The 16644-nt window shown below is 39.8% G+C and overlaps 1 protein-coding gene across 2 annotated transcripts in view; it reads left to right on the top strand.

Moving 5' to 3' along the window:
* The first annotated feature begins 1584 nt into the window (after window positions 1-1584).
* Window positions 1585-16644, top strand: part of LOC144661694 (polycystin-1-like) — a 31751-nt gene continuing 16691 nt past the window's right edge. For both annotated transcript variants that reach the window (XM_078522500.1, XM_078522499.1), the window contains exons 1-7: window positions 1585-1880; window positions 3152-3841; window positions 6084-6253; window positions 7000-11978; window positions 12617-13132; window positions 13549-13805; window positions 14928-15280. In XM_078522500.1, coding sequence (XP_078378626.1) covers window positions 1784-1880; window positions 3152-3841; window positions 6084-6253; window positions 7000-11978; window positions 12617-13132; window positions 13549-13805; window positions 14928-15280 — 7062 coding nt within the window. In that variant the 5' untranslated portion in view covers window positions 1585-1783. The remainder of the gene's footprint in view (window positions 1881-3151; window positions 3842-6083; window positions 6254-6999; window positions 11979-12616; window positions 13133-13548; window positions 13806-14927; window positions 15281-16644) is intronic.

The raw sequence follows: 16644 nt of genomic DNA, 5'->3' as shown, positions 1-16644 counted from the left end.
TATTTTCTAAGAAGATAAAAAGCGTTCTCTGGTAAAATATTTTAAAAAGGCTGCGACTGCGTCTGACGGAAAAAGAATCATTCCTCGGTCGGTCCTCATTTTAATATTTTACCGGAACGCTTTTTTCTTCTTACATGAATCCTGGTATCGGATCCTCAATATTTTTATGTTTATTTTCTGTTAATTTTTTTAATACCGACAACCACGCCTTGCAATCGTCATCATTTAAGCCACATATATAATTCATTTTATTGATAATCTCTGATTAACGGTGCGTACAGTAGCCGAGTAAAATGTTTTTTAATATTTTAAAATAATTGTCTGAACTTTATGCCATATACATCAATAAATACGTTAGGTTTAAAAATAGTTTTCTAACCAAATAGTGCTGAAATTGAGCATAACTTCCTTTTCACAATTTTCCCCCGTTTAAGATAAAAGCATCTTTTTGTTTCACAAATCCTAAAATCTAATTTTTTTTCTTTTGACGTTTACTTCGCACTAAAAGTGTAAAAGGTCTGTATTGTCAGAGATAACTTGTCTGGCTTAAATGCATCGTCATAATTTGTCTAATGACGGGAAAAACTTAATGAAATGCAAAACGAAGAGGAATTGCGCCAAGCCAAACATTTTATGCAAAGTCGTTAAAAAACTTTATTTGCACACTCCGCAACTATTATCACCCATGCTACGGGAGATCGGACCATCGTTTTACCTCCCACCAAAAGCGTGAGTTTTTCTCCGGCAGAGCTTTTCATTTCAAGTCAACATTCCGTTTTTCCCCGTTGGTCTCCTGTCTGTGTTTACCTTGGCTTGTCAAACACGAAACAGCACGAAGTATAATAGATTCAATCAACACAGCGTTGTATATACGCCTTCTCCTGGAAATACATGATGATAATTTCAATTGATTTTTTTGTTTTGAATTCTGGTGTGAAAATGGCACGAATTAAGGCAAATAAAAGAAATGCTAATAATGGCTTCCATTAGGCGTTTGGTGTAACACATTTCGTATTCTCACGACGTAAATCCCTTTGCTACAAATACTATATATTTTAAGCAAAAACGTAAGGCGTTAATAAGAACGCGAAAAAACGACAAAACCGAAAAAAGTCTCATTTTTGCGCACAGTTGAAACATCCGTTTTTGAAGAAAACAATAAAAAGATTGTGCAACAAAAAGAGATAGTAGAAATAACAATATGAACGTTTACATTACCGGAAAATTCTCGAGCAGAAAGGCATACTTTAAAGGGAAAAACAATGAGATACTCGTGAGTCGCGTTTCTTTATTCGATTTCCTTTTCTGTACAATATTACAAAGTAATCAGGAACATTTAGGTTCATAATCTCTATGGAATTCATCTACACACGGTTATAATCCTACTGTTTGCAGTTGCAATATTCATCGAGCATTACATGTATTAGGTTTTCTCGAAAATTAACCAATCAAAGAGGAGTGTTTGAAACAGCTGTCCCGGCACCCTTTGTTTACGCTGCATGGAAACGAGTCTGTTTGTAAGCAGGACTGTAATTAACCCTGGCTGACCGACGTTTCATTCATTCGCTGGCTTTTTTACTGAGAGCGAGCTTCGCAAACTCATTCCGGAAACCGGTGACACATTTGATCCTACTGAATGACATTCAAATTCATGGTGATTCATCCGTGTGTGTAAAACAGCGAATTTGTTATGTTTACCTGAAAGTCTTCGAAATTGTTTGCTTATCTGCTGGGCTGACTTTAGTCAGTGTTTTGTGAGGCTAAAATTCAGCGAGATGTGGGCATGAAGCAATTTAGCGTAACGATGTCTGCGAGAGATTCGTATTTTACCCTTCTGGTCGTGGCAGCTTTGGTCAATTATGCTTCACCGGTTGATGTCGGTAAGTTCTAAACTGTCTGGGTTTCTAATTTTTGCTAATTTACATTTACTTGGCAACGTTTCGCTGTTTTTATTTATTAAAAATTTTACAACGAAGCGTTCCCCCTCTCTTTTTCCTGGGAAATATGCTACTTTTACGATTACTTTTTTACGATTACCGGCGACATAAAAGACAGTGCATTTGTCGCGTGAAAGGACTTGATTGGCGAAGCGTAACATATATATTCAGGAAAACTATGTCATCTTTTAGCTTTTGTCAGTGGCTGTTTCCAGCTCATCCTCGTTACGGAGATGTAATTTAGCGATTTGTTACTAATCTAATTTCCCTAAATCGTCGCTTTGAAAAACCAAAAAAAGAGAGATGTCATCTTTGATAAACAGAATTGTAATAGGCTGCTCCATAGCATAGAAAGGAAACGGGAACCTTTCGAGAAAGATATGTTGATTACAATAACACATTAAAAATATAACCATTCTTATCTGAAGACGTGTTTTTTCCTATTCTGGAAGAACGACCCGCAGAGAAATTTAACATTTCTGCGGGAGTTTGAAGTTCTTTTGATATATCTTTCAAGTCGGATCTCGAGATTCATTTTCTTTGGAATATTAGACATTTGCATTTTGTTCTATTTTCTTCCAGTCCATGTTGCATGGTCATTCTTTTTTTAATTGGTAAACGTTGGTAATGGAGAGCTCTGAGATAATTGCTTTGTCGAATGTAATATGGCTATGCGAATAACTTCAAATTAACATCATAGTGGTTCCATTCACCTCGGCTAAAAGCTTAGATTTCTGCGTTAAATCAGTTACAAAACAAGAATTGAAAAATTAGTCTATGACGTTATCCGCCTGAACAACTGGGATGTAACCGTGTTTATGGTTTTGTCTGTTATTGCACACCTCGATAAAAGAAATATATACCCTTCACGAAAGGTCTATACAACATATCAGTCACAGAATCGAAGTTTTTCCCTCAGATTTTATTTTGTAAACGTACAACTTTAAAACTTGAAAGTATCATACATTATTTAATTCAGAAACGATTGGTAAAAATATTAAATGATGAAAATGGAGGACTTAACTTTTGTAATCCCTCTTTATTTTTTAAATCCATTTTTGCAAAAATTGTGAGCTCGGGGGCTCGCTTATCCCTCAAATGTTGCACAAAATTAAATTTCCTTTCTTTAATTTCCTTCCTCTTAATCTCAACAATTTTTGATGGTTTTTTTATTATTTTTTTAAACTTTGATTTTCTGGTTTTCTTCTGTCTAGAAAATCTCAAAATTGGATGCTATGCAGAGTCACCTTTAAACCGAGAATTTCGCGTATCGCCCGGTGATTATCGCCCGTGGAGTCTTGCTCCGTATGATTGCGTAAAGCTTTGTGGAAACATAAAATACAACTTCGCCGCTCTTCAAAATGGCAACTTGTGTTTTTGTGCCAACTCTTTCAATTCTTCGCGGGCGGAAAGCTCGAACTGCAATATAAACTGCACTGGAGACAGAAACTACCATTGCGGAGGGACTTGGACAAATTCAGTTTACAATTCCAGCTCTTACGCCGACAAACTTGTAATAAACTACTTCAGTTCACTAGCCGTTTTCGAGTGGGTCAATTTGACTGCCGAATTTGTGAATAAAAGCGATCCTGGGTTACGCGTCACTTTCAATATTGGAGACGAAAATGGTGAATCTCCAGGCGACAGCGCGGAGTATAAATTCAGGGCATCATATTGGGGGGAAGTGACCGTCAGAGCTCGGCCGTTAAATGTAAACCCAAAAATGGATTCTATTCAGCGAGATGTCTACATCCAAGCCAAGCCAGGGAGAGCCGAATTGCAATGTCCTTCCGCTGTTCGTACGGGAGCCAAGTTTTACTGCACCGCGAAAATATACGAAGGGACAAATCTGGGAGCAACATGGACAATTCAAGATGGAAATGAAAGAAATATTTCATTACCAAGTAAGTTAAATTTATTCATGTTTGCATGGTTATAAATGAGTTTTTCATTTAATTTGAGCCTTGGTTGTTGTTCGTCCGCGCCGTTTGACACTGTTTGCTTAGAAGAAGTGAAACGCAAGACGAATTATTAAAAATAGTGTCTTAATTATAATTCAAGATTTTATACAAAGCTGAGTAAACGAAACGCTTTCCGTGCGAGAAAGAATATAATTACAACCCATTTAACACTTGATTTCATCAAAGAAACAAAACTGCCTTGAAAACAAGAGGAAAGCTAAAAAGAAGCACTAAGGTCTACCGATTGCCTCGGAATTCTATTCAGATTGTTTTGTACTGTTCGCAAAACCTTTTTCTTTCATTTCAAACATACAAATTTATTCATAATGTTATTGCAAAAGCTCATCCGATATATCCGAAGCTTTTTCTGTTTATTTATTTTATTTATAAAGTGCCGACTATATTTGTTTAGTTTGACAATCCGCAAACAAGGTAGTGGCTTTTAGACAATTGTTTCAGTCTTTCATTTTGACTTCCTGCCGCACAAAAAACCTAAAATAAAATCTAGAGAAAACAAAGCACAGTGTTTTCCTTTTATCTACGCTTTTCAAATTCGTGTAATGTTTAATCCAGTTAAACTTAAATATAACAAAAGATTGTAATTCGTTAGCTGCAGGTGATATTTTAACTGTTTCAATACTGACATGTAAATTGTTCTTTTATCCCACTTTGCATAAACGCCTTTGCGGACATTTGAGCGTTTCACCGCTTTTTTATCAATAAAAGATAAGCTATAATTACGCCACAAAAAGTCTCAATTCTCACAGGTCTCCGCCTTTCTGATGGACTTTTAATAAAAATGAAAATTCTCAATTTCCTGCTTTATTTGTCTGCATTCACCATTTTAAAGCAGTCTGTTTTGTAAATATAATATGTTTCGAAATATATCAAGTACAAAGTTCGCGTCTATATGACGCAAATGCCAATATGAATAGATAGCTTTGCGTTTCGCTAGCAAATGTAAATTACGCGAAAAGAACTTAAGACATAAATTGATCTAAGTACTCTGTTGTGTCATTTACACGTTCATGTTTAAGGTTTTATACCCATTTCACCATTTTTTGCAAATGACGCTATACATGTGTTTTTTAAGGCACAATTCCCAGAAGTGATAAAATAACTACATTTTGATAGCTACTCAAAATTCTTCACAATGGCGAGGGTTTTCGAACAAAGAAAAAACATTAACGTGAGAACATTATATATTACATACGTACTTGTCCTTTAGAATTTTTAGTGCAATTAGTAAGAGTATTTTTATCTGACGTTATCAGGGTTCTTAAAATGTGAACCACTTTCTTAAATTGAACGAAGTCGTTATTTATAAATGAATTTTATGATAATGTAAGTGCAAAGTTTTATGAAAATATTCCACTTTGATTTGAAGATACAGTACTTCAAATACCCTGCCCAACAACCAACATCTCTATATCAGTTAATTTTATATTTATGCAAGGCGATTATTTGTTTTTAAATTAAACTAAACTGCGATGACAGTTCAGAGCAGTTTGCCATATTTTTTAGATCTTTTAGCGTTAGGGACGGACCATTATTTTCTTGGGAGGGGGGATGAAAAATTTTCGTCTGCAAACTTTTTTTTTTAGTTTATGCACCTCTGCAAACATTTTTTTCGAAATTCTTACTATTTTTTATTATACATATCGTTTTTGCAAACAATTTATTTTGTCTTTCCAGACCTTGCAAACAATTTTTTTAAATAATTTTCACCCCCCCCCCCCCCTCCAAAAAAATAATGGTCCGTCCCTTAATTGTGTTACAGTAGCTGTGTAGCAGCATACTGGGCACGGCACATAATTTCCGTTGGACAGCTATTTTAATCCCATAATTTAAATAAGTTGCATTTTCGTGTCCAAAATTTTTGCTGCAGAACGAGAAATGTGCCCAATTTTTTCTAATCTTGTGCCCAGAATTCCACTGCCGGGCAACCCGCGCAGAGTTCGGGGGCCTGGGTTCGAGATCAGCGAGGATTGTACTCATACTGGCCCCTCATATGTCCCAAATGCCCCTCGGCAACAATCAGCGGACAGAAAAAGCTTATGGTCTAATTCTTTAATAGAAACAGCATTAAGCCTGGGCAAGGTAAGACAGTTACAATGTTTGTTTTAATGCTAATGCAAATTTATTTAGTGTATTAACTGAATGAAACTTTGTTCACTCTCCTCAGACCCTCTTTATGTGCGTGCGGGCCCCGCCATACCTCAGTGGGTCGTCCCAGGTCTGACTTCCTTATATGGTTCAGGAGTGTTTTTACTTCCCTCGTCCCAGTTCTCCTCCGAAGCACGGATTTTGGCCCTGGAAACCTATGGGCACACAGCTGGACAGATAAGAGTTTTTGTAAGTACTTTTATGGTCCATATCAAACCAGGGAGTATTTATGAATGTTGAAATAGATTTCGATTTGAAGTCTTGCCAATTTATTTGAAAAATACCTTGTTTTCCATATTTTGGTGAAATCATATAGCAATTGTAAATAGAGTATGGGAGCAGGTCAATTGTGATTAAATCATTCCCGTGGGAGGAATAAAATGACAAGTGATCAAAAGAATTATAACATAGCTACCATTATCCAATAGTGCACGCTGATATCCTGAGCAAATCGCTTCGCGCGTAAGTTTTTGGCGCGGATTTAGATCCACATTTTCACCAGCATTGTAATAAAACAATTGGTCCACGCTTGCAGCCGTGCAATTTCGATTTATGGTGCACTTGGGAAGTTTGGAGAGAACTCAAGAAGTTCGAATTGCCCTCGGCTATAGCCTCGAGCAACTCTTACGCTTCTTTCGTTCTCTCAAAACTTCCCAAGTACACCATAACTCGATAATGCACGCTAAAGCATGAACCAATTGTTAATTTATTTATTGTCTCTCTTGACTGTCTTAGTCGTTTAATAATACATGTACAGTAAACTGATCTGTGTATGTAAGCGGGACTGCAGATGTATGCGAGCAAACTACATAGACCTAAAACAATAAAAATTGAGTGCCAAACTTCAAAAAAAATTGCAGAATAACACCCTGGTTGTACTTATACGCCCTTCGTCAATTTGTGCTTTAATCTCAGTACTGGCTTCTTTATTGCAGATTGTGAGACCGGTCTGTGCCGTGTCAACGCCCCATTACTGTCCCTTCAACCTGTCATGTACGTATCAACAATGTGTCGCCCAGCCCACATATCATTGCGCATCTCCCGACACCTTTTGCGCATCAAAGTCTTGCTGTTTTCTACCTCCTAGTGGAAACTGTACCCAGTCCCCCAATTCAACGACTTTGCACGCAAGCAACTTGAGAATGACCGCTGATTTGGGAGTGTTGACGATCGGGACAGGCTACAACTTGCATGTTATTCCCAAGAGTCAAACAGTAAATGTTTTGCCTGGGGATATGATAGCATGGGGGCCAGCTCCAGACGGGAAAATTGCACAGAAGTCAGGAAAAGGCACAGTTTACCATTTTTCGGGAGTCGATGCAAATAATTTTCCAGTTGGATCCGAAATTTTAATCAACCAATCAACTGCGATTTCTGACTTGACTTACATGATCAACATTATTGGATCCCAGGCTTCACGTTTTCAGCTCAACCATCAGATCAATACATCCGGAGAGTACTCGTCCCAAGTCAGTTTTTGGGATGCGCTTGGAAGTGCTTTGCCACCGATAACACAACGCTTTCTAGTCCAGACGCGTCTCACTGGCATCAACATTGTTTACGAAAAAGGATTTTCCTTCTATGGTACTCAAATTAACCGAGAAGTTGAAATGATTGTCAATATTTCCACGGATGCGAATGTGACCGTTTCGTGGACTCTTCACAACTCCAGCTCTTTGTTAAAACGCCAAATCTTGCAAAGTTTTGGACAAGGCTCTGTTGTCGACAGATTGAATCATACTTTTCCCAGCTTAGGAACGTACTTCGTTTTTGTTGAAGCAGCAAACAACGTAAGCGTGGTCAACTGTACCGTTTTAGTGGAAGTCCAAGACGCTATATCTGATCTCAACGCTTCTGTCATCTCGACACCAGTCTACTTAGGCGCCTCCACCAAGCTAAATGCCTCCGTTGTTGGTACAAACGTTCAATTCAGATGGATCTTTGGCGATGGCAAGAGCATGGCCTTCACTTCAAATACCACCGTTGTCCACCGTTTCTCCAAAACGGGAACTCTTAATGTTTCTGTTATCGCGACAAATCTGGCGTCCAGATTAAAAACGTGGTTTCCAGTTAGTGTACTACATCCACTGAGTATTTCAGTACCGGCGCAGGGCTCAGTGGGTTTATTGATTAACTCATCTTGCTCCTTAACTGGTCCATTTGCCGCAGATCGGTACTACTACTGGGATTATGGTGACGGGAGTAAGGAGGAAGGTCTTAACAAAACTCAGGTATCCCATGTCTACACAAAAGGAGGCAAGTATCTTATCACTGTGAAGCTTCAAAATGAAGTTCTGGTCGATGCAAGCTCGGAAATTCTCATAATCGAACCAGTCTCGGGTCTTGCTCTTGACAATTTTACAGGAGTGGAGTTGTTTGACAACCAGACCTTTATTGCACGGACTGTCACAGGAAATAATCTAACTTATGAATGGTATTTGCACGGTAATGACACCATAACTATAATGATATGTGCGAGTAACTCGATAGAGTTCCATTTTAACCAAACTGGTTTCTACACAATCAGCGTCAACGTCTCCAACTCTATATCTTCCGCATTTGCCTCGCTCTCGTTTTCTGTGCAGCGACGCATACAAGGACTAGGTATAACCGCTTTCCCAAATCCTGCGCCATCTAACAGCACAATAACTTTCAATATCACCAAGGGATCAGGAACTAACGTTAAGTATCGCCTTGATTTCGGTGACGGATTTGTTCTGCGTCAGTTTCCGGAGAACTATCTTTTCAATCGGACATTCACTTCCGGGCAGTGGCAAGTGATTTACACAGGAGAGAACGCGGTCAATCACGTGATTGTATTCTACAACGTGACCGTACAAGATCCAGTTGAAAACATAACTATAAGCGTCGAGACTGATACCGAGTTTCACGGGCGAAAACTCGTTGCAGTTGGTGAAGACACGCGTTTTTATAGCAAAGTAGCCGCTGGCACGGATGTGGATTTCCGCTGGACTTTCGGAGATGGCAGCGGCATTTACACTTTTAAAGGCACGGGATATCCCTCGGGAGAAACTAATCATACTGTGGGACACTCATTCCCTCGTTCGGGTCAGTTCAACGTGTCAGTGGAAGCTTTCAACGTTATAAGTCTATTGCGGACCTGGATAATAGTGCATGTGCAACAAAGAATCGAAGGATTTTCGTTGCTTGTGACTGACCGAGCGAGTCCTGGGGAGGCGATCACTTTTGGATTTTCGCGAATTAAAGGAGACAATGTCAGTTACGTCATCGACTATGGCGATGGCGGATCGAGCGAAATCGTCACGGCGAATTCCGCGTCAAAAACGTACAGCAACGTCGGTGTGTATAATGCATCTGTGGAGGCTGTCAATCAAATCAGTTACCAGAAGGTCATAAAAACCATAACAGTACAGCATAAGATTCAGGGGCTCAGCGTTTCTCCAATCCAAGCGGTTGAGACTGGTCTGCCCACCATTATATCATGGCGAATCACGCAGGGAAGTGATGTTACGTATGTCATCGACTATGGGGACGGGAGTGCTCCGCAAATACTGGATGCCAATATCATGGGCATGAACGTGACTGTAAGCCATAATTACACTTCATGGGGCGAATTTGTGGTCAAAATCACTGCGTATAATCTAGTGGGACCCAATGGGACAAGAAAGGGCAACGCATTGGTAGAGGACAGGATAGTTGGTCTTGTAGCATACGCACAGCGCAGTACAATAACAATGTTTGAAAATGCCGTGATTGTAGCGTCCATCTTGATAGGAAGTCGCGTAACGTACGAATTTGATTTCGCTGATGGCTCTCATCTTATGCGCACAATAAATAGCACGGTGACACATCGCTATACCAAGCATGGAGTGTTCAATGTGTCGGTCACAGCCCGCAATACTCTCACTCTAGTTCAGACACATCTCAACGCTACTATCACAGTAGAGAAACCGAGCACGCCGCTGGAGATACGCGGGCTCAATGTTTCCTGCCAAGCGACCACCCCTGGGACTGCAAGCTTAATAAATATCACCTACGAGTATGGTTTCCTGTTTCATTGCAAGGTCGACTTCGGTGATGGAACAGAAAAGACTTATAGTGATTCAAATCTTCCGTCTCCCTTGCCTCACACTTACAGTACAGTCGGTAGTTTTGAGGTGATTGTACAATGTGAAAATCAGCTTGGAAGTCACCGGATCCACACCACAGCTCAGGTCGACGAATTAATTACTGGACTGAAATTCACGGCTGGTAGTGGATTGATTCGCAAAGAATTTGGCCAAACTGCCGATATTGAATGGGTCTGGACGACAGGAACAAATATCGAACTGACTGTGACCATATTGGGTCATGGATCCATTGCGAGTCAGAAAACCGGTCAATCAGGTTTAATCCAGTTAGGTCCAGCCCTGTGCCCAACCCCTGGAGAATACACTGTGGATATCGAGCTATCAAACTCCGTCTCACCTGCGCAAAAGCTTACAGCCACAGTCACGTTTATGCAGAAAATATCTGGTTTGTCTATTAGCTTTAATCCCATAACAAGAACTGGATATCCTGTACCGATTTATGTTACTGTGGCATCAGGGTTGGACGTGACCGTTCTTTGGAAGTATGGTGATGGGAGCGAAATTCGTCGTCAAACCAAAGGATTTGGAACGCAGAAATTCATCGCAAGTCACGTGTATGCCACGCAAGGAAGTTACGAAGTAGAGGTCTTGACTTCGAATCAAAATTTTGGAGAAAATGTAACTGATAGAATAACGATCCATGATCCCGTACAAGGATTTACATTTCATCAAAACAACACGTTAATTTGGCCTTCAAGAGACATCGTTTTCCAGTTCAGTCGAAACTACTCATTACCAGATCTTCTTGGCGCAAAATACAAACTTGAGTTCGGCGACGGTGAAAAATCAGAGGAGATAGCTATTGATCCCAAACAGACACAGTTTAGCCACAGTCATTCTTACTCGAAACCGGGTTGTTACAAGGCTAAGTTAATCATATGGAACTTTGTAAGTCGTGTGGAGCTAACGGCACCTGTTGACGTCATAGAACGCATCAGCAACGCCTCCCTTAAAGCTATGCATTCAAAATACTCGGCTTATCCGGGAACTGCAGGTGGAGGCCCAACCGGAAACACGTTCCCGTTTGAATACCCAGTGTCCTTCGCGATCACTCAAGATACGGGAACTTGCTTGAAGTACGATTGGAATTATGGGGACTATGATAGACTAGTAGATGTAACGACGCCTTTTACAACGCATGCATATCCTTTACGCGGGACTTACAACGTTACGGCCAAGATTTATAACAGCATTGGGATGCGGTTTTTACAGCGTGCAATCACTTTACAGCATTCAGTAATGGGGTTGTATTTAGCTGTCAGTGGTCCTGCAAGACCTGGGGAGAGCATTACTTTCGTGGTTTTCTGTGCAAGGCTAGGAACAGATTCTAGATTCGTTTTCAATGCAGGCGACGGAACCTTGAACTTTACTGTCGAGAATTTTAGGAATAACTCTGAACTGAAAGCAGAACGTAAAATTGATCCTAACATAAATCTCCCATTCGATCCATCAAGTTATTACGCCAAGATTGTCAGTCAAGTTTATTCCAGTCAAGGACTGTTTGAGGCGCAAGTGTGGGCCTGGAACGAGGCTTCCCAGCAATCAGCGCGAGCCTCAGTCGTAGTTACAGACAAAGACGTCCCAGCCCCTCGCGTAACAGTGATTGGAGGACAGAAGAGCCTGGTGAACAGTACTGCGTTGATCTTTGGAAGTCGATTTGCCCTGAGCTCTCATGTTGAAATCCAGAGCAAAGAAAGTCACGCGGTAGCGTTTAACTGGGTTGTGTTCAAAGCGGACACATATAACCCCCCTGCGTCTTCGTCTCACCCACAGCTCCCCCCTGAATCAGGAAGAGAAGTGAGGTGAGAAAGTGATCATAGCACATTTATTGATATAGTCAACCCCCCCCCCAAGGGGGGGGGGTTGAAATACCAAGGAGTCTCGTCTTCTCAGAAACCTGACCAAACACTATTCAGTGCATGTCCCTGTAATATCCTAAAGAACATTCCGGCTGTATTTTTAATTTAATGATTATCTTATTTGTTGTGAAATCGTTTAGACAAGGTACCATCAGTGTCACTATTCTTGTCCAAAATTATGTTATATGAGTAACAACTGGGCGCGAAAATATGGCTGGATATTTGTCCGCGCGGACTTGATCCGCTCGAAGAAGCGAGCAGTTTTCTGAAAGCGAAGCTTGAGGGAAAAAATGGGCTTCGAGGAACAAATACGGTCCTATGTGTTCACAGGACTGTCTGTTGGATGTCACATATCCAAGCAGGTATACGGTTTTATTCAACTCGGAAATTTTTTCGGACGAAACCTAAGAGTGTTAACACAAAACGCAAATTTAGACAAAATGTTTGGCCAATATTGCATGCCAGGAAAATACATTTGATGGATGTTTTTAGGCATGAGTCCCCACTACCTGACGCTACTACTAACCTTAACCTTGAGTTTGAAATATACATGCCTTTCTGATATTCTTTTCTTGCCAAAGTCTGCCCTCAGAAGTGTTCACAAACCAGTCCTCGCTGACAGTTCCTGCGTTCAGCCTGGACCCTGGTGAATATATCTTTCAGCTCACTGTCACAATAAAAGACATTGGTATCAACAACGCTGACCATACATTCATTAAGATCGCTGGCGCGGATATCGAGGCTCGCATTGCTGGCGGAGATTTGAGATCACATGACTGGGGGCAGCGACTTGTGTTGGATGCAACCGGATCACGCGATCCGCTTTTTCCAGGAAAAGAAGATTTGACTTTTCTATGGTTTTGTGAAATTACCAGCATCAATCCTGGTATCGTTAAATCTGGAAATGGATGTTTTGGAAACGGAGAGGGTCAAGTTGAAAACACCGGGAAGGTTTTCCCGATCGAGCCCAGAAGTCTTTTCGAGGGGACCACCTACTTGTTTACTGTGAATGTCAGCTCTGCGGAGTCCAACCGCTGGTCAACAGCAACGCAGACAATAATGGTGCTGATGGGGAATCCCCCTGATATTATAATTAGGTAAGAACCGAAACCAGGCAAGATAGCTAGTAATTTTAGATTTTAGTTCTGTAGTTAAAAACGTTGCATTTGCCAGTAAAATTACATTTCCCTATTTACAAAATGTTCACTGAAGAAGACACATATGAAGTTTGGTGGCTGGGAGTATTGTTCGCAGCAGAGCGAGGGGTACGGGTTTCCAGTGTCTATTGTGAACAATTTTAAAACTTAAAATTTTTAAAACTTACAGTTTTAAAAACTGGAAATTTTTTCTGGAGTAGAGTATGTGTAAGTTAAAGTTTACCCTTCTTCAATTCACCCTGACCCCAGCTTATAAAGGAACTAATCACTGCATGTAAGAAAACATCTTGGCGCACATCTAATTACCTTTTCATTCGATTTTCATTGAATTTTTCCTGGATTTCTTTTCAATTCAGTTGTCTCTCCAATTGTGGAAAATACCTAAATCCTTCCAGGAGACTTATCCTTACAGCCGAGTGTCTGAACTGTGACGGAATCCAGCCCATAACTTACAACTGGTCAGCAGTGGACGTGCAAACATCGATGCCTTTGTCGGTCTGGCCTGAGCGAGCTCTCACCCTTCGAAACTCTCCGTATGCTGTCATACTTGAAGGGACTTTTAAGAGTGGCACATTATACAGAATCAGAGTCGTCGCTAGTCGGCCTAACACAGGTATTCCGTAGTATATTTTGCTGCGCAAATGTGGTAACTGGCGCTAGAATGTCTATAGTGCTTGATAGTTTGTAGGATGACCTGATCAAAGATAATTGTTAAGCAGGTTTACGCTATCTTTACACTTTTTAAAGCTGACCTTTATACCAGCTTTGCACTCAAATTTACAGTTTGGTAAAGAGACTACTTTACTCCGACTTTAGGTCAAATTTACGCACGGTAGCATAAATGTCGGTTGAATGACCATTAACAACATTAAATTGTTAGCTTAAAGTTGGATTATCAACTTTAAGGAAATTTAAGCCAACTTTATTTCCATAAATCCCTTTTGTTTCAATGCTGTGATGCAGTTGAATTAAAAAAAAAAAAAAACAATAAAAAGCCTCTCTATGGGTATTTCCGAAGAAATCGAAGACGCAGAGATCACCACGGAATAAACCAAGATCTTACTATTGAAGCGAAGATCTCAGTGAAATTGACCAAAATTCGCGTGATCAAATTGAATACTCAGATATAAAACGGTCAAAACTCGTAAACACTACACAAAAAACCTTTATTTTCTGAATTTTGGCATTTGACCACATTTCACGAAAAAAAAAACGAAGATAAAACGAACTGATCTGCTTGAAAAATACGAAGATTTGCAAAAACAAATTGCGAAGAAAACGAAGACCGTGGGTACCCATAGAGAGGCCCAATAAAAAGGAGCAGGCTTCTTATTTAAAACACTTGGAATACTACACATACTTCCGAACATAAACGTACTCGAATTCAAATGGCTGATTTCGGCTAAACAAGCTGGGTTATAAAAAGCAGTTTTTAAATGATGGATACGAACAACCATAGAAATAACTGAAAGACGAGAAGGCAATTCCTCTAATAACACCGTAACGGAAACGCGAAACAAAAAGGCAAAAGGTTAAAAGCAATTAGTCGGAGCGAAACGAAGTAAACTCGGCAAAAATTGGAGTTACGGAGACGAGTTTACTTCGTTTTGCCCCGACTAACTGCCTCTGAGTCTCCGAGGGCGCGCTGTTCCTTACCTGTGCCTTGATGGCCACACGAAGGAAATGCATCTAACAACAGGGCTTTTTAACTTGTTCTGTCCTTTTTATTTTTTAGCAACCCAAGGAATCGCTGAATTTAACATTGTTACCAACATCCCACCCAAAGGAGGAAAGTGTGACGTTACACCCAACGCAGGCGAGGAGCTGGACACAATATTTACATTCTCATGCAGTGACTGGCAGGATGAACACCAACCGCTGACCTACGAAATGTTTTTCTCTTACCCGTTTGAAAGCTTGGAACCAGACTCCCCTCAGAATCGTGTGCTGTTCTTTTTTGGTCCCTCGCTAGCAAGCCACAAAGCGATTTTTCCAGTCGGCAGGAAAGATGGTAACTATTTTATCAACATCGTGGTGATAATAAGGGACGCGTATGGAGAGTTTGTGGAGAAAAAACTTCAGATTCAGGTATAACTTGTGATTTGTAAAATTTAATATTAAATAAGGTAAAAAAATCTTAAAATAATTAGTTAAAATGTTAAGGGATTTTAATGTTAAATGTTTCTATGCCCATGGTGCTCGTGGAAACACAGCTTATTCGTGTTACTACAATCACTACTGTGATTTGCTTTAAGTGCGCTTTCGGTATTAACAACTAGACCTTTTAGTTTTAAAATTCGATAATAAAACGTTAAAACTCAGTTTCACCTAATCCATCGTTATTAATAGTGATTAGTAGAAACTCAGCTGTGTTCTATTGGAAATCCGCTGTACTGTCGTGAATTGTAATAACGTCGTGAATTGTAATACCTGTCGTAAATTGTAATAACAGTTGTCGTGAATTGTAATACCTGTCGTAAATTGTAATAACAGTTGTCGTAAATTGTAATAACGCACCTATCGCAAATTGTAATAACATACTGCCGTAATTTGTAATACTCTGAGCTGTCGTAAATTGTAATAGCACATTGTCGTGTTTTGTAATAATTCTATAAAATGCAGGTCCGTAACCAGAACTTTGCCATAGACGAGGCAAGATCGTACTAGTGGGTTTAAGGGGCATGTCCTCCAGAAAATTTGAAATCTAGAAGTTATGAATCTCTTTTAGCGACATTTTTCATGAGTTATTTCTTGAGAAAACTCAATTTTGTTCAACTGGCGATTTTTTGTCCCAACAGAAAATATTTTGTTTTTAATTTTGGGTAAAAATTTAGACGAGGCAAGTGCCTTTTCGCCCCATCCTCGATCGAAAAGCCTGTTCACAGGCTAAACATTATTAATCTTCTCACCGGAACAAATTTGCAGCAAAGCACATAAAGGGAAACGTGAGTTTTCATTGTGATTCTCTAGTCGGTCCCTAACAAGTCATTGATCTTTATTTTTTTAAGGTGGATAATGGGTCTTATTTCAACTTTTTTTATCTTTCTTTGGTTTCTTTCACTTTTTAAAGGGACTGTGTCACGGCTGAGTTAAGTTTATTTTTAAAGTTTTGCCAAATACTTGCTATGAAACGTTTACGTTTGCAAAGCAATTACTCCTATCAGTATGCATTCATTCATTGCAACCAAATTTGTCTCCCGGGCGTTATAATTTAAAGTTACAAGCAAATGAGACTAACTTTGAAAACTGTTTAGCCCAACAATATTTCAAAAACCCATATTTCAATCCGATTCAATCTTTATCAATTTTGGCCATCCGTACCTTCTTTTGTATTTGCTGTGTTATTGGGGGTCACTGTTTTATGGGGTCATTATTATATTTCCCCGAATTTGATGGTCATTTCCGATGCCAAATTCTGGTTAAATTCTGTGACATAGTCCCTTTAATCATAA

Source organism: Oculina patagonica, chromosome 7 (assembly GCF_052425735.1).
Source record: "Oculina patagonica isolate OP01 chromosome 7, crgOcupat, whole genome shotgun sequence".
Taxonomy (NCBI): domain Eukaryota; kingdom Metazoa; phylum Cnidaria; class Anthozoa; order Scleractinia; family Oculinidae; genus Oculina; species Oculina patagonica.
Note: the sequence above shows the minus strand (reverse complement) of the source record. Positions and strands in the feature narration are given on the sequence as shown.